This window comes from Medicago truncatula, chromosome 6, assembly GCF_003473485.1.
Source record: "Medicago truncatula cultivar Jemalong A17 chromosome 6, MtrunA17r5.0-ANR, whole genome shotgun sequence".
Lineage (NCBI taxonomy): Eukaryota > Viridiplantae > Streptophyta > Magnoliopsida > Fabales > Fabaceae > Medicago > Medicago truncatula.
The window spans coordinates 12176666-12195960 of record NC_053047.1 but is presented as its reverse complement, the minus strand read 5'-3'; the positions used below and the strand labels follow the sequence as shown (position 1 = coordinate 12195960).

Genomic DNA, 19295 nt, shown 5'->3' with positions numbered 1-19295 from the left:
AGAAAATAGAGGGGAAAGGAGAAAAACAAATGGAGGGGTGGGAGGGATGGAGTCGGGGTAAGATTTGTTTCATGTCTAGGGTGAAAGAGACATTGACGGTCAACCTTACATCCAAACAGACCAACCTAACACCTAGAAAAATGGTGCTTCTTTGCAGTGTGGCACCATCTCCGTTGACCGTTCATACAATCTCTAAAATTATAAAGTAGTCTTTTTGTATGAAAGACAAATGATAGAAACACATTGTAGAAGAAAGGAGGAGGAGAGTGTGAGATGACGGAATGAGAAATTGTGAAGGATTTAAGGGTATTTATAGGGAGGAATTTGGGTCACATGAATGCATAGAGTCTAACAAGCCATAAAATAGGGATGAAAATCCTCTCCATTTATGTTCCTCTCCATAAAATAGAGTCAAAAAATGCGGTAAACTGTTTTGACAAGCCATTAAAACTTGTGATGCCCTTTGAAAAATGTGTTCCATGAGTAACTCATGTGAGCAAGTAACCATCCAAACTCTGAGCCGGTTCAGATTATATAATTCGAAATTGTTCCAAAATACTTCGCATTATATAATCCGAACCGGTTTAATAATGTGTTAAACTTCGTACTTTAAAGGGTGAGGGAACTTTCTGATTACCAAATTTGAAACTCTTATGTACATGATTTTTTTTATGCGGTCCACATTCGCTGACAATTTATGTGGTCCACGGCGCACAAAAACTTCTATAAATTAGTGTGCTCGGTTCATTTACTATAAAACACAACAAAAAATCTCTGAAAAATCTTCAGCACTGTTTTTCACACACCTAGGTGTGCTACCATACGTGTGTGTGTGTGTGTGTGTTAAAACAGTGCTTTTCAGCACTATTTTTCACACCCCCTAGGTGTGCTACCATACGTGTGTGTTAAAACAATGCTTGTCAACATTGTTTTGCGCACCCCATAGCGGGGGGTGTTATCATGCGCGTGTTTGTTAATACATGCTTTTCAGCACTATTTTGCACACCCACGGGGTGCATGACAACACATGGGGGCACACGACACTTATTTCCATTGTGTTTATTGTCTTTTCTTCGTTTTTTTTAGTGCTTCCTTCCTCCAAACTCATCTTGAGATTTGAGATAAAATTTTCTCAAATTGTAATTTCTTCAGAGACCTCTTGAATCATCATTCATTGTCATTCCAATTTTTTATGAGGTGTTTTTCTTTGCCGATTTACATGATTTTTCAATAAGTTACATCAAAAACACCTATGAATTGCTTGGTTTCAAGAAAACTAGAATTACATGGTTCGATATTAAAACAAAATATTACTTAAACCATAAACAATTGTTCTAAAACTCTTCTAATTTGGGTCAAATCATAACTAAAATGATCGAAAAATATGCTGAAAATAACGTAAGATGACTTGTGTCAACGATGAAATACTCTAAACTTGTGTCAAATAAATGGTTAATATCATACATTTTTTATAGTTAATGTAATAGTCAAAGTGGTTAATAATACAATTCAATATTTGTGTTACAACATGCTTCTCTATATTTTTATTTAAAAATAAAAAATAAAAAATATATCAAAAAAAGTATTCTAAACATGATGAATATTAATAATTAATTGTTAGGTTAATATTTAATTCTTTTTCAGTTAACTATACTTTAAATTTTGTTCTTTCAGGCCACTTAACTCAAATTAGTTCAAATATTCATCACTTTTAGGGTGTGTTTGGCCTTGACAAGAAAATGTGAGGAAAAATAGTAAAAGGAAAAATTGTTGAAGGAATGAAAGTTAAGAAAGAATGATGAATATTTTGCAAAATGACAAAAATATCCTTATAATAAAATGAGTTGTATCTTTATTTATTACTTTAAAATAATATATTCATAATACATATAAATGCATAAAAATTAATAATTTAACATATGTACATGAATATAAATATTTATTTATATATACGTTGTGAAAATACAAATATTAAATAGCATTCCATATTTAATTATCAATTTTATAATTTATATACTTTTTAAGGAGTAAATAGTCAATTTCCTCCCGAAAATTGTAGGTTTTGTCAATTACCCTCTTGAAATTAACAAAATTTCAATTACCCCCCTGAAATTGCATAACGTTAATCAATTTACCCCCTCCGTCAAATTTTTCTGTTAACTGTTTACGGTTATGATCAAATACCCCCCTGAAATTTTGCACTTATGTCAAAGCATACTATATCAGTTTTTAATTTCATAAAAATTGGACAAGTTGGGCATTCGTCTATTTTTGTACGTGCATTTTTTCGTACCATATAGCATTGCTGATAAATCTTTATGGAACGTATGTTACTCTCATGTGTTTTAAATATATACATATATAGAAGACTTTTTTTTACACAAGTTGGTAATTATGTAGAGTATGCAGTCATAAAGTACACAAGTCTTTGATAATTGTGTGTCCATAAAGAAAATTCATAGGTTAATATCTGCAGAAAGAAGAAGAAACAAGGCTTGTTGATAAATATGAAATATGAATGAAAAGGCTACACATGACAAAACCATGATTTCTTTGGCATATATTCATTCATTTTCTTGTGAATAGAATTTTTATGACAATAGGTACAATATACTACTTGAAGAAACTAAATGTATGATTTTTGGTAAGAAAAAAAATCTAAATTTTTAAGTTTATGGGGCATTTTGCACATAAGTGCAAAATTTCAGGGGGTATTTGATCATAACCGTGAACAGTTAACAGAAAAATCTGACGGAAGGGTAAATTGATTAACGTTATGCAATTTCAGAGGGGTAATTGAAGTTTTGTTTTTTTCAGGGGGTAATTAACGAAACTTACAATTTCAGGGAGGAAATTGACTATTTACTCACTTTTTAAGTACACATATGGCTAAAAGTGGAATAGCACAAAAAACAAGCGTTTTCTCATCCTTTCCGCGCATCAGCTGGAGGAAAGGTTTCCATGTGTGGGACCAGCAAATGTTTCTTTCCTTAGTCACCATTCTCTTAAACCAAACTGTGGAAAGGTTTTAGATTTGTGTTCTTTCCATCCATAGGCTTTCTTTCCTTAAATTTTCATGGGAACCAAACATACCATTAACTTCATACTTAGTTAATCGATCAATGTCATCATTCTCTTCCCACAATGTATAAGTGAAGATTAAATTTCAATCCTACTTCCATAAATGTCGAATTTGATAACACAAGAGCCTATAAAATTCATTAAATTCATTAGTCATCTCCATTATTGTTTTTGAATTATCCTCCATAGCCTAACGGTTCCGGGTTAAACCATACATAAAAGTTTTTTGGTTGCTCTAAATAGGCTAAATTAAGTGTTTGATCCCACTCATGCTCCTTGGCCCTCCAAATCTTATGTACAAAAAAATGTAATTATACCAGTTGAGCATGTGGAGTTATGATTGTAAGGGTCTGTATGAAAAAAAGTTCTGACATTCCACCTTAACAGTGGTGCGTAGTCACGCAGAACTCACGCAAGAGTATAACTGAAAATTATGTTGGGTGCGAGTAAAATGTGCTAGAAGAAGAGCAGGAAATTATGTTTTGATTATCATCTTATCATTACAAAGTTTTTACAACTATTTAGTGTTGATTAATTTCCATCTAGAAATCTGCAATATGTATAAGATGGATTCTCCACTTTCAATTGAATTTTTTTCATACACAAAAGTCAGATATAAATTTGATAACCATCGTAACCCGTAAGAAGCCCAAATTCCATATTATTGAAAAGAAATATTTTTCCCTACACATGTGCACTTACAAACACAATCAGACATGATCAATTCCAAAAGAAAATGAGAGTAACAAAAATAAATATCAGACACACAAAAGGATTAGAAACAATCCTATAAAGCATTTAGAGCCCCCTCCACACGATGCATCAACCTCAAACCAGCAAGACAATTGTCTTTTCACAACAAACACATCCAACTTTTGCATCTTTCTCCAAAGAAAAAATCTCCCCACATAAAAAAGTTGATTTTTTTTTTTTTTTAAATAACATAAAAAAATTGATGTGAAACGAACATATAAATTAATCCGTGCATTGCGGTTCAAGATATAAATTTTAAGGTTTTATGTGAAACTTTATTTTATTGTTGTCACTTCACATGTTGATTCCCTTACACCAATGCAAATATTTAACAAATATTTTATTATTGTCACTTCACAACGATATTTGATAAGATTAAATCGACAAAATTACTGTAATTATGACACGACTAATTTATACACCAATACAAAAATTTAACGAGGCATTGATACAGAAAACACTTTTTAAGTAGGGTAAAAAAGACTTTCTAAGTGGATTGAGTATCTCACTTATAGGTGGTCGACTTAGTAAACTAATTGGATTTTAAGTCATACGAATCATCCGACTTAAAAACGTTTTATTAAGTCGGATCACCACACTTAAAATATTTTTATTAAGTCGGGTCACCCCACTTAAAAAGGTTGAAAAAAGATCAAAAAAATTTACAGTTTTTAATTCTATGTTATGATCCCGCTTAATAACCTGCTCAAAAAGGATCAATTTTTTTTACAGTTTTTAAGTCTATGTTGTGATCACATTTAATAACCTGCTTAATATTTTTTTATTAGCTATTACCATTGTATAAATGATTATAAAACAAAATTTAACAAATTAATATAAAATTTCATACACAACCACTAATATAAAATATCATTCATTAATACCATAAAACTAGACATAAGCTAATAAATAATTGTTATTGTTTCAAAGCATGTTCATTGCTAGACATATAAATTACATCAAAGTCTTTCAAGAATCAAACTTGCATAGCGTTCTTGAACTTTTATAATTTCATCATCAGTAAATGGGATTTTATCTCCAAAAACCTGAAGAAAAAAAATATTGATTATAATATCGTACCAACTTAAAAAAAAAACACAAATAATTGAAATATTCAACTACGTACCAGATCCAATGAATCAGTTATAGATCAAATTTAGCTGCAGTGAGATTTAAGCAAAATAAAAAATGAAAGTGAAGTTAACTGCGAAATCGAAGTTGCCTTTGATCGATGGTGGTGAACCTAGAGATTGAAGACTGAGGAGATGATTGGGCAACTGCAAAAACACATTAGGGGTTGTAATGGATTGCCGCAAAAACGTGAGTTACTGTGGTGAAGAATGAGAAACACACGACGAAGCTGATTGAACAGTCTTTGTAAGATGATTAAACGCGAGTTTATGTGGTCTTCGCAAGGGAAAGAAGATGATGGGTATAGTTTTTGCAAGGGTTTCATTGTGATGAAGCTGCTGAATTAATGGTGGTGGAGATGGTGAACTGAAGTGAGATTGGGTTTCACGGGTTTGCTTCAGAATCGATGGTGGTGAACTTGCTTCAGAATCGATGGTATTTGTAACAATTTTACGTATTTGTCACGTTGGATTGGGTTTGCTTCTGAATTGACGACTATGGATTGGGTTTCACGGTGGTTTGCTACTGAATTTGGCTTTTAACTAGGTTTATGGACCTCCTCTCTTTTAACGTCCCACATCAACTAGAAATGGAGAAAATATTGGATATATAAGAGAGAAGATCTGTATACCCATTGCCTTAGGATTTTGGGTAAGAGTATGGTGTCTCTCTCTTTGCGGGTCCTAGACGTTTAACCCATTACCGCTCCCAAGCGCTCCCAAGACTCCCCAAGAAACAGGTATCAGAGCCTGATTAGGCTTGTTGGGGGGAGTGAGAGTGGGATCCTTATGTGGATCATTCTAGTCATGTGGTTGAGTCACACTTGAGGGGAAGATTGTTGAAAATCAAGTGTGAGTGATAATGTCCAACATCGACTAGAAGTGAAGCAAACATTGAATATATAAGAGAGGATACCCATAAACCCATTGTCTTAAGATTTTGGATAAGAGTGTGGTGTCTCTCTTATAGCGGATCCTAAACATTTAGCCCATTGCCTCTATGAGTGCCCCCTAGACTCCACAACAAAACTCAAGACCCCCAACTTTTTAACCCTTAGCTCAAATTAGTAATAAGTGATCTAGCTTGATTATATGCACTATTCACATAAAATACTTTGATAATTTTTTTTATTAATAGATAAAGATAAATTATAACATATAAAGTTTTGTAGAATTTGTGATGAATATTTTTAAAATATCAACTTTTTTTTATCAAAAAATATTAAATATTAAAATTATGCATTAACACATTTGAAACAATTAACTTAATCATTTATTTCTGGACAGAGGGAGTACAATGAAGGAAAACTTATGGCTCTTTGAGCCAGTCATTAAATGGACCTTGAGTTTTTGAATGAGTAAACCAATAAAGTACAATGATCCCAGACATTGTTGAACATTATCAAATAAGTACATCCTCCGATCACTGTTATAAATAAAATATTGCATTTTATATTCATTCATTAAATGTTTATTTGGTCTATAATAAAGATCATATACATCATTAATTGAATGAATTTAAAATGTAATGTTTTGCTTATAATAGTGACCGGAGAGTGTAGTTCCATAAAATTATAAACATTTCCAAAAAAAGTCTTTGATTATATCAAATTGTTAAATTCGTCCGTACAATTAACAATTTATAATCAATTGGATTCTTATATAACAAATTTGGTCTTCTAAAAAAAACTTTCTATCAGTTTGGTATTTATATTTAACCATTTACTACTTTATCATATTCTCAAATTTACTAAAATAAATAAACTTTGACATAGTTCAAAACTTTTTTAAATATTTATAATCTTATGGTCTATTGAGAACGTCCTCCTAAGCCAAAGACAAATTTGATTATTTACTCATTTTTCAATGAGATTGCATGCAAATAATGTATAGTTTTATATGAGAAATGTTTTTTATTTTTGGTCAGGTAGCCTAGTGGTTAGAAATTCACTTTTAAAATGAAAAAGTGGGGTGTCCGGGGTTGAAAAAGTGGGGTGTCCGGGGTTCGAACCCCGACCCCTGCATATAATAATGCATTGTCTCTGTTTGGGACACATGTCAAGGATCCTAAAATAGGAAATTATATAATAATTATTGATTGAAAATTGTGTAATCAATTCATAAAATATCAAAAAAGTTTCCTTTTTTTGGTAATAACTTCCTTTTTTTGATATCCTTAATCAGTACTCCGAGGGCTCAAATTAATGTGACCCTTTATATATTACAAAGTTTTTATCAACCGAAGGATCTTATTTTCAAACATTGGATTCAATTGAAATAAGAACAATCGTATAAGTGAGTTGAAAATATCTTAACTCAAAACCCTAAAACAGTGAACTTATAGATTCCTTCATTTATATGTTGTTCAATTTCAACTCTTCGTTTAAATCTGAGACTTTAACTCATAACAGGCACATTACAACATTTCTCTCTCAAGTGTGGCATATCTCTCTTTTAAGTGTTAGAGTCCCTACATTCGTGACCCAACACCAAAAATCTCTCTCACTCCCCATCTAGTCGAACCTAAAGCTCTAATACTATTATTGATCGACACATGAAACTGAGAACAACCACATAAATGAATTGAGCATCATATCTTAACCAAAAACCTTAAAGTTACGGGTTTAGAAATTCAATTATTTATATGTTGTTGAACCTTAACTCTTGACACATAAAACATTTTACATGTTCAAAGACTAAAATGACAATTTATTTATTTTGTGTGGATGAGTAGAAACCATCAGACAAAGTATTTAGATCCACTGCAATTTGCACGATGCACCTGCAAACCAGCAAGACAAACAATACACGTTTAAGTTTCTGTACCTAACATTTTAAATATAAATAGGTCCTACGGCAACTATATTCTGTGCAAATCTAAGGATAGTGATTCACCACCTAACGAATTTTAGTATGATGGAATAAATGTTTTAAAAGAGTAATACATCCATTTGAAGACAATTTTGATGACAACTCTGTTTTTTTTTTTTTATTGGTCAAAAATAATGGAGAGAGAAAAATAAAGAGAAATAAAAAGAACATAATTTGAGTATGAAAGAGAAAGTTATTAAAAAATTATCATAAAATTGTTGTACAAATATCATTTCTCTTTTAAAAATGAGAAATGATATTTGAACAATCATTTTTTGACAACTTTTGTGACAACTTTCTCTCTCATATTCACATTGCTCTTCTATTTTCTCTCTCTATTACTTTGATTTTTGTGCCACTATCTAAATCTCTTTGTATAATTTGGTTGTATAAGAAATTGTCACAATAAAGGGTTGTTCAAATAAGACTGCTCTTTAAAAATTGCATTCTTAACATTCAAGTGGTGTCTTGTTCTAAAACACACTACACTTGTAAGGTTAAAGTGTCTGTAGTCCATTCTCATATCGATTATGAATGAACAAAATATCAAATATATAATAAAGGTTATATATATAATGTTTTAAAATATTGGTCGGAGATGTATAAATATTGGAAAAAAAATTTAAGTTTCACATCAGATAAATAAGAATTTATAAAGAGTAAACACTCATCATCTTATAAGTTGGTTTTGTAAGGATGAATTAGACCTTAATTTCAACATGGTATCAGAGTCTATCAATCGAGCTACCTACCATTTATATACATACACCAAGCTCAATAATGTTGGACATCAGAACATAAACCCTAATTTTTAAAGAAATCCAAAGAGTACTGGACTAGACCTGTGGAAGTGTAATGGAAAAATCCAAGTCTCACGTCAAATAGACTATATCCAACAACACTTTCACACCCGAGCTTTGTTTTTTCTCCAAAGCAGATATTTATTTCCATACTCAAATGGTAAAAAAACTGCAGGAACATTTTATATCTTAGAGTAAAAAAAAAAACAGAAAAATTTCCCACGAGAGACAAACACATCGCACTTGATTTTAGGTAAAAAGTAGATGTGAAACATATTAAATTCTACCGTGTATTATGGGTCAACATTAAATTTTAAGGATTAATTTGAGACTTGCTTCCATTATATTTTTTATTATAACTTGTCATGTTCATATATATGATTGATTTACTTTTTCTTTATTATAATGAAGTCTATACTATGATTTCTTCTTTTTCTTTTCAGACACGCATAATGTGTTGTATTCCCAATGAGAATTAAACTATATTAAGGGTCTTGTGTATCATTCAACTTTTCTATTCCATTTTCTTTCTAAATTAACCAAAATGTTCTTTTAGAGCATCATTGAAATGATGAAAAATAACATAGTTCATGCACTTGTTGGTTGTTTCCATATGATGTTTCCAACAATATTCATATAGTACTCTTTCTTGAAGTACACAAAGTGATCAATAGTTCAAATTCCAAGGTATAAAGCTTTTGTATTTTGTCTTTCTTTTACAAGTTTCCGTTTGGTTTTTTTTTCTATGTTTTAGAATCTTATTATTCTTTTTTCTTAGGGAATATTTTCTCTGTTTTAGAATCTTATCATTCTTTTTTTTAGGGAAGAATGTTTTTATTCATAAAATCAACTTTGTGGTGTTTGTTATACTATTAGAAACTACTCCTTATGTCTTTTATGTTTAGTATCACTTTCTATTTTTAGTATAGCATTAATTACATATTTTTAAGGGTAATGATAACCGGTGCCCCTGGAGCACTGATTAAGGATACCAAAAAAGTAAATTATTATTAAAAAAAGATTTTTTTTTTGACATTTTTATGTATTAATTACACAATTTTCAATGCAATAACTACTATATAATTACTTTTTTAGTATCCTTAATTAACCAGAGCTCCGGGAGCACTGTTTAGTATTTCCCCATTTCTAATTATACATTCTAATTAATACGATGTGTATATTACTTTTAAGTCGATATATTTTACTTTGTATTTATGATAATTGTAACCACAATAATATTTGATAAGATTAATTTGATAAAATTGTCATAAACAAATGTGACACTCATAAATGACCTGATGTGATAATTCATTAGCATTTTCTACAAAAAAAAAGTCACATATACCTTTCAGAAAAATTGACCTTTATCTTGGTGTCAAAACTTGTTTACCTGAAAAGTTTTAACTATTCTAATTAAGTATGAACCATTTTTTCTTACATTATCAATAAGTATAAGAAAATTTTTTGAATAAAAATTTACATTATTTTGTTTCTCTTTTGGTTATAGATTTTGAGCAACAAAGTAAAGCTAAAAGATGGAAAACTTTTGGAGCATGATTTGTGGAGACTGTGGTAATGTTGATAATGAAGGAAAACCTTTCTGTTATGATTTAGCACTTTTGAAAGATCCTTCTTCATGCATCAACCATGTGTTGGTCTTTTCATTTGATGTGATAGTCCTTACCATGTTGATATTTATCATGATCCTGAAGTCTTCCTCGAGACCTTTTCGAAGTCTAGTACGATATTCAAACTTGCAGTTAGTTTCTGCCATAATCAATGGCTTTCTAGGGTTGTTGCATTTATCCTTAGGAGTTTGGATTTTAGAGGAGAAGTTAAGGAAAAACCATGAAGTCTTTCCTCTTAATTGGTGGTTGCTAGAACTCTTTCATGGACTCACATGGTTGTCGATAAGTTTATCTATAAGTCTTCGGATAAAACAACTCTCAAGAGCATGGTTGTGGATGTTTTCTGTTCTCGTATTCTTTGTTTCCGGTATATTATGTGCTTTATCGATATCTTATGCAATTGGAAGCAAAGAATTGTCACTCAAGGTAGGTTTAGATGTTATATCATTTGTAGGAGCAATTTTGTTGCTTTTATGCACATACCAAACATGTAAACGCAAAGATGTTGAAACGGAAATCGATGATAGTCTTCGTGCGCCTTTAATAGGCCAATTCGATGAAATTAATCCTGTTAGCCATGTTACTCCATTTGGCAATGCTGGATTCTTGAGTAAGATTTGGTTTTGGTGGTTAAATACATTGATGAAAACAGGTCAAACGAAAACACTTCAAGATGAGGATATCCCGAAATTAAGAGAGTCTGACCGAGCAGAAATTTGTTATTCGTCATTTCTGGAACAGTTAAACAAACAAAGACAATGTGAGTCGTCATATCAATCATCGGTTTTATGGACCATCTTTTTGTGCCATTGGAGAGAGATTTTGGTAACCGGATTCTTTGCGTTGTTTAAGGTACTCGCTCTATCTTCTACTCCTCTACTTCTTAATGCCTTCATATTGGTTGCCGAGGGTAACGAAAGTTTCAAATATGAAGGTTATGTATTGGCCGTTTCACTCTTTGTTATAAAAATCATAGAATCCCTATCACAAAGACAATGGTATTTCCACACTAGACTTGTTGGGATGAAAGTTAGATCACTACTTAATGCAGCCATTTATAAGAAAATATTACGGCTATCGAATTCTGCTAGGTTGATTCACTCTGGTGGTGAGATAATGAATTACATGATCGTAGATGCTTATAGAATCGGAGAATTTCCATTCTGGTTTCACCAGACATGGACAACAATTCTCCAATTGTGTATTGCATTAGTAATTCTTTTCCGCACAATTGGACTAGCAACGCTTGCATCATTGGCGGTGATAGTTCTCACTGTGATTTGCAATTATCCACTAGCAAAGTTACAACACAAGTATCAGAGCAAACTTATGGTGGCACAAGATGAGAGATTAAAGGCTAGTTCGGAGGCTCTTGTGAATATGAAAGTGTTGAAGTTGTATGCGTGGGAAAATCATTTTAAAAATGTTGTCGATTTTTTAAGAAATGCGGAACTGAAAATGTTATATGCAGTGCAATTAAGACGAACATATAACGTCTTTCTCTTTTGGACCTCGCCGATGTTGGTGTCTACTGCTTCTTTTCTAGCATGTTACTTCTTGGATATTCCTTTACATGCAAGTAATGTTTTCACTTTTGTGGCAACTGTGCGCCTTGTTCAAGAGCCAATTACAAGTATTCCAGATGTCATTGCGGTGATCATTCAGGCAAAAGTTGCATTTGCTCGAATTGTTACTTTCCTTGATGCACCAGAACTGCAGAGTGAAAATTTGAAGAACGAGTGCTTTGATGACAACCTCAAAGGATCAATTTCAATAAAATCTGCTAACTTTTCATGGGAAGGTAATGCATCAAAGCCAACCCTGCGGAACATAAATTTAGAGGTTAAGCACGGCCAAAAAGTGGCTATCTGTGGAGAAGTTGGCTCCGGCAAATCAACCCTCTTAGCAACAATTCTTGGAGAAGTTACCAAAATAAAAGGAATCGTAAGATTTCTAATCCTTAACAACCAACAGTGTATTTTCTCACTATGTGAATTTTTCTGTCCATTTTAGTTGTGATATTAATCGGTGTCTGATTATCTATTATGAATTACAGGTTGATGTTTACGGGAGGTTTGCATATGTTTCTCAAACACCATGGATACAAACAGGTACAATACGGGAAAACATTTTGTTTGGATCTGAATTGGATGATCAAAGATATCAAGAAACACTTCAAAGGTCTTCATTGAAAAAGGACTTTGAGTTGCTTCCCTATGGCGACCTCACTGAAATAGGTGAAAGAGGAGTTAATTTAAGTGGAGGTCAAAAACAGCGAATTCAACTAGCTCGTGCTCTTTATCAGAATGCTGACATATATCTATTGGATGATCCATTTAGCGCTGTTGATGCACATACTGCAAAAAATTTGTTTGATGTAATGACATCTTTCTTCTCGTACTACTTATACATGTCTAGTTTCATATTTTACTAAAGATGGCTTTGAAATTTGACAGGAATATATCATGGAAGGACTCAAAGGGAAAACAGTCTTACTTGTGACTCATCAAGTCGACTTCCTCCCTGCGTTTGATTCTGTTTTGGTAATTCACCCTTTAAAAAGTGTTACAAGATTCCAAATCATTTAAACTATAATACTTGAAATTGGACCTCTTATGCAGCACTCGTATTTATGTGGCTGATTTATAGCTAAGTTATGGTTGATGAATAATTTATTTTATTTCCAGTTGATGTCAGAGGGGGTAATCCAGCAAGCTGGTCCATATCACCAGCTATTAACCTCAAGCCAAGAATTCCAGGACCTCGTCAATGCTCACAAGGAGACTGCTGGTTCTAACGAGCTTGTGGATGTTACTTTTTCTCAGAGACATTCATCTTCAAGAAAGGCTACACAAGATTCCGTGGAACAGCAGTTTAAAGAAACCAATGGAAATCAATTAATTAAGCAAGAAGAAAGAGAGAAAGGAGACGCAGGGTTGAAGCCTTACTTACAATATTTGAATGAGATGAGAGGCTACATATTCTTCTCATTGGCATCCCTTTGTCACCTTCTCTTCGTTGTTTGTCAGATATTGCAAAACTCGTGGATGGCTGCTAAAGTTGACGACCCCCTCATCAGCACATTGAAATTGATTTTAGTTTATTTCCTAATTGGTTCTTTTTCAGTAGTTTTCTTGTTCACTAGAAGTCTACTTGTAGTTTCTTTGGGTCATCAATCATCAAAAAATTTATTTTCACAGTTGATGAACTCCCTCTTTCGTGCACCGATGTCATTTTACGATTCTACACCATTGGGAAGGATACTTAGTAGGGTGAGAAAAATAAACAACTATTTTCCTTCCAATGAAATACAAGAGAAGAAATAACATTCTAACTATTATTTTCATGTTTAGGTCTCATCTGATCTGAGCATTATGGATCTCGACCTTCCATTTAGCCTCACGTTTGCAATGGGAGGCACAATCGTTTTTTGTTCTAGTCTGACAGTTTTGGCAGTCGTCTCATGGCAAGTCTTGATTGTGGCTATACCAATGGTTTGTGTTGCAATTCGCATGCAGGTAATAAACAGACTCGTCTTTAAATCATATTGTACATGTTTTTAACTTTTAACTATTCTTTAGCTTTTTTGAGGGAACTTTTTCATATATTTTTTATATAGTTTAAATAATTCTTGGTAGAAAAACAATACCTTAATGTGTTTTTGTGTTTTAAGCAGAGATACTACTTTGCCTTGGCAAAAGAACTAATGCGGATGAATGGCACAACAAAATCATCATTAGCTAATCATGTAGCTGAAACTGTTGCCGGAGCTGCAACAATTAGGGCTTTTGAGGAGGAAGATCGTTCTTTTGAGAAGAACCTTGATCTAATTGATAATAATGCAAGTGCTTTTTTCCATAGTTTTGCCTCGAATGAGTGGTTGATCCAACGGTTAGAAACAATCAGTGCAGTTCTTCTCACTGCTGCAGCACTTTGCATGGTTATGCTTCCCCCTGGAACATTCACCTCAGGTGAGAATTTGGTTGTTAATATCTCGAAGATATCGTTGTCTGAGTATTGTAATTATACTCAAATCATTTTTTTATGCTAAAACAATAACATTATCTTTCTTGATGCAAGTTTCTAAATTTCAACATCTTTCATTCCAGGAATTATCGGCATGGCTCTATCTTATGGCCTTTCATTAAACAATTCCTTAGTATTTTCAATTCAAAATCAATGCACTGTTGCTAATCACATAATATCAGTAGAGAGGCTAAAACAATACATGCATATAGAAAGTGAGGCGAAAGAAATAGTAGAAGAAAACCGTCCTCCTTCGTATTGGCCAGTTGCCGGCAAAGTAGAAATAAATAATTTGAAGGTAATTCTTAAATATTTTCAAAATTTGAAGAATGATATTCGCAAAAAATGCAGCTTAAATGAACCAACTAATTATTTTGTTTTTACCAAGTCAGATACGATACAGGTCTAATGGACCACTTGTACTTCATGGGATCACATGCACATTTGAAGCAGGGCATAAGATTGGTATCGTCGGAAGAACAGGCAGTGGGAAATCCACTCTTATCAGTGCTTTATTTCGTCTTGTGGAACCAGCAGGAGGCAAAATTATAGTTGATGGAATAGACATATCATCTATTGGTCTTCATGATTTGAGGTCACGTTTTGGTATTATACCTCAGGATCCTACCCTTTTTAATGGGACAGTAAGATATAATTTGGACCCTTTATCTCAACACACTGATCAAGAAATATGGGAGGTAAAATATAGCACAATCTATTTATCGTATATATTTTTTTAAACGGCTATGTTAATATTTTTGGTCAATATATATTAAGGTTCTCGGGAAGTGTCAGTTGCGAGAAGTTGTCCAAGGGAAAGAAGAGGGTTTAAACTCGTCAGGTATGCTTTAAGTTTCACTTTTATAGCTACGCTGGAAGTACATTTATTTGCAAAGTACAAATAGCTAATGAAAAATTGTTACGCAGTTGTTGAAGATGGATCAAACTGGAGCATGGGACAAAGGCAGTTATTCTGTTTGGGGCGTGCGCTTTTGAGGAGAAGTCGAATATTGGTGTTGGATGAAGCAACTGCTTCGATTGATAATTCTACTGATCTTATTCTCCAGAAAACCATTAGGGCTGAGTTTGCAGATTGTACAGTGATCACAGTGGCACATAGGATACCAACTGTGATGGATTGCAGTATGGTTCTTGCCATAAGTGATGGTGAGTTTCCGAGTTTTACCGTCTCTCACACCCTCTTTCTCATTTAAAAAACACATAGTCATTTTCTTATTTTCATGATGCGTAATCACAGCTAATACATCAACAAGGTAAGATTGCAAACCACATAAAAGATAACATGTAATTGAAATATTATAAAGAAAAGTAAAGAATATTTTGATCATTTACTTGTTTTCTTCAAAGAAAATGAAGCCATTGAGCGTGTTTTCAGGAAAATTGGCGGAGTATGACGAGCCAAAGAACTTGATGAAGAGAGAAGAATCGTTGTTCAGGAAGCTTGTCAAGGAATACTGGTCTCATTTTCAGTCTGCAGAATCGCATTGATCTTTTTCTCTTGAACAAGCAATATATCAAGAACGTAAGCACGTGACAGAGTGAGTGTGTAGAAAAATCTAGAATTAGGTAAGTAGGAGAAGAATTCTGAATTTTGTGGAAATCGTTGGCGAGGCAGAGTGAATGAGTCACTCCTTCCTTAGCAGTTTCTCTTATTCTTTGTATTGGTCCTTTCTTCATTTGCATGTTGCGAGGAGTACATTTGGTTGAGTTTTATTCCTATAGTTTTGCAATTGAATATTGTAAGAAGATTACTTCTTCCGATACCGATCAGATTTCAGTATCAATATTAATATTAATTCCGTTTCGTTGTTAGATTCTTCCCCTATCAGAAGCTATCAGACTAACGCAATAATAAAATAAATGGAAAGAAACAGTCTTTTTCATACATATACTCCTGAAATTATAAACCAGTTTCATATAACACTAGAAACCAAATTCACGAAACATTGCTTTTCGTGTGTCCTCGTTTATTTCAGATCAAGCCTTATTGGCATAAGTTATAATAAAGGATGTAACCTAGTTTCATCACAGTTGAAGTATTAAAAAGCTACATCTAAAGGTGTTCATGGGCAGAGATAGTAATCTCATGGAAAGGTATGCAATTGTAACGATAACATGTCGAAATCGTGGAACTGAAAAGAGGAATGATAAGAACACATATATACACACGCCTCGGACCTAGGTGTTTCGGCATTGAAATTTTTTGGAAAAGCAACAGTGAACCATCTCTGAGACATTATAGCAGATTCCAACAGATAAGACCTCATTGTCGAAATGAGTCTCATTCTAAATAAGGTAAAAAATCCTCAATACTATCGTCTGTCATGAACACCGAGAAGCAACTAATCACAAATAAAGCAAGTAAACAAACAACACAAAACAATCGGAAAATTATAAACGAATAAACCATCAATGTAGCTCCTAAAGTATCACTCTCTCTTCAATTTAGTTCCTAAAATTTATAACATAATAAGTATCCCCTACAATATATGAAATCCATAAATATAATCTTTAAAGTATATAAATATCTGTCAATTTAGTCTCTAACATCTTAACAGCAAGGACTAAATTGATAGACGTTTTTATAGCAGAAACTACGTTTTATATTTGTATAGTTTAGGGACTAAATTGATGAATGAATAATAGATTAGGCACTGATAGTCATAAAACTCGGAAACCACTAACCTTAAACAACACTTAATTATGTAGAATTGAACTAATATTTAACATAAAACTAAATTAATTGTTCATGAATACATTGATTTTCATCCTCCCAACAATATGAATTGTAACAAATAGAACAACTAGTTTTGTTTGACCATACAAATCAGCAAAGCAACATTTTTCTATTCTTTTATACAAAAGAAATTTAGCATGAGCTGATGATGTTTTAGTATAAAGAGGGACGACTTTCGGTTCAAAGAGCATTTACAATGTTATTTACATTTACATCCCTTCAAAAGTTATTTACATCCCTTCAAAAGTACACGAAAGTTGAACCCTATACTTTATTTTGTGCGAGGTTTGTCTTCTTACCCACAATTCTTGAATTAACAAAATAATATTGTGATACGACATCTTTCAAAAAAACAAAACATATTGTGATACTACATAGTTTGTAGATCTTATCAACTTCATCCCAATAGTTTTAGATCTTGAACAATGTGTAAGTGTAAGGGATGAAACGGCCAAGAAAATGTTTGACACGTCTTACAACACAGGCAGCATTTAACCATCGGAAAACGGCCTACCAAAAAATCACGAGAGCTAGCACCAAAACCGACCCAAACACCCAAACACTTTCCCACCACAAGGCTAACAACAACACAGACAATGAGGACTTTCAACCTGGTAACAAGGTTACCAACATCACTAGCATTGAAGTAAAGAATCTTGATGTTGATGAAGGTACAGAGAACCCTTGTTAGACTTTTAGCCAGTTACTACTCTCGATTAAGAGAGTGAATTAATCAAGGAAATTACACTCGATGAAATAATAAAATTATCTTTGATGGTAAAGATACAAAAGTCACCATCAAAAATCTTTGTCGCATCAGATCTCCAACAGATGCACTGACGGTGCATCTAGTTGTTGCCTGACTCATGGTTTCAAGCTTTTGGTTACATGGGAGTTGAGGGAAAGTACGTGAGTATTTGCTCAAAATGTGAAAGGAGCAGTTTTTGTAACCCTAAGTGAGAATGAGAGGGTATATATAGGAAAGTGAACGTGAGTGATTGAATGTGTGAGAGGTTGTGATGATACTGAATGAGTCAATATATTTAGTGGATGAGAAAAATGAGGATTTGCATGATATGGCAGTTGAGAATATTATGGAAAACAAATCTCCAAGTGAATCACATGTAGAATGAAAATAAAATTTGAAACCATACAAGAGGTAAAAACAAATTGAGTAAATAGTGAATTTCCCCTTGTAAGTTTCATCAATTACCCCCTAAAATTAACAAAACTTCAATTACCCCCCCTGAAATTTCACAACGTTAGTCAATTTAACTCCCCGTCAAATTTTTCTGTTAGTGAACGTGACGTTTTGCAAATATCCCCTGAAGTTTTGCACTTATGTGCAAAATGCCCCCCAAACTTAAAAATTTATATTATTTTTTTCTTAAAAACAAACAATTAATAGTTAAATATCAAAACTAACTATTAATTGTGGATTTTGGTAAAACTACATGCATATATACATCAAAATAGGTTCCAAAATGGGAAAAAATATGTATTTTTTAAAGTGACAATAATGGGATGATTTGTGGATTAATATTGGGAGTTGTGTAGTTTAAATGGTTTGAGCAAATTGTTGAAGGAGTTGGAGGAGTTAAAAGACTAAGATGGTGAAGGAGAAAATATAAATTTAAATCTGATTATTAATTTGTTTATAAACCTCTAAAAATAATAATCTGTCTATTAGACGTAACCATTATTGTCACTTTAAAAATACACATTTTTTTCTATTTTGATGTATATATGTATGTAGTTTTTCCAAAATCCAAAATTAATAGTTAGCTTTAATATTTAACTATTAATTGTTTGTTTTTAAGAAAAAAATAATATAAATTTTTAAGTTTTGGGGGCATTTTGCACATGAGTGCAAAACTTCAGTGGGGTATTTGCAAAACGTCATGCTCACTAACAGAAAAATTTGACGGAGGGGGTAAATTGACTAACGTTGTGAAATTTCAGGGGGGTAATTGATGAAACTTACAATTTCAGGGGGGAAATTGACTATTTACTCAAACAAATTTTATGATGATGAAGTAGTCAATTAAACACTTTTACTTAGTAAAAACAAAAATAACCGACTAATCCGATGATTCAATCCCACTGTCCACCAAGCCAACCTAAATATAGTGAATTTTAGTTTGTATTTTTTACTCTTTCAATTATACCCTTAAAATGACTTACCTACAATAATGCTATATTGTCTGTGTTATTGAAAAAAGATAATTTATATTATATTCCCTCCGTA

At 32.6% G+C, this 19295-nt stretch overlaps 1 protein-coding gene across 1 annotated transcript; it reads left to right on the top strand.

The window, feature by feature from the left end:
• Positions 1–9066: 9066 nt before the first annotated feature.
• On the top strand, positions 9067–16122 carry LOC25496025 (ABC transporter C family member 10). Its single transcript, XM_013596292.3, has 12 exons — positions 9067–9322; positions 10143–12207; positions 12320–12640; positions 12720–12806; positions 12951–13535; positions 13617–13781; positions 13940–14234; positions 14373–14587; positions 14682–14987; positions 15067–15130; positions 15217–15456; positions 15686–16122. The coding sequence occupies exons 2-12, from the start codon at positions 10171–10173 to the stop codon at positions 15796–15798; spliced, it is 4428 nt and encodes a 1475-aa protein (XP_013451746.1). The 5' UTR covers positions 9067–9322; positions 10143–10170; the 3' UTR covers positions 15799–16122.
• Positions 16123–19295: the final 3173 nt, after the last annotated feature.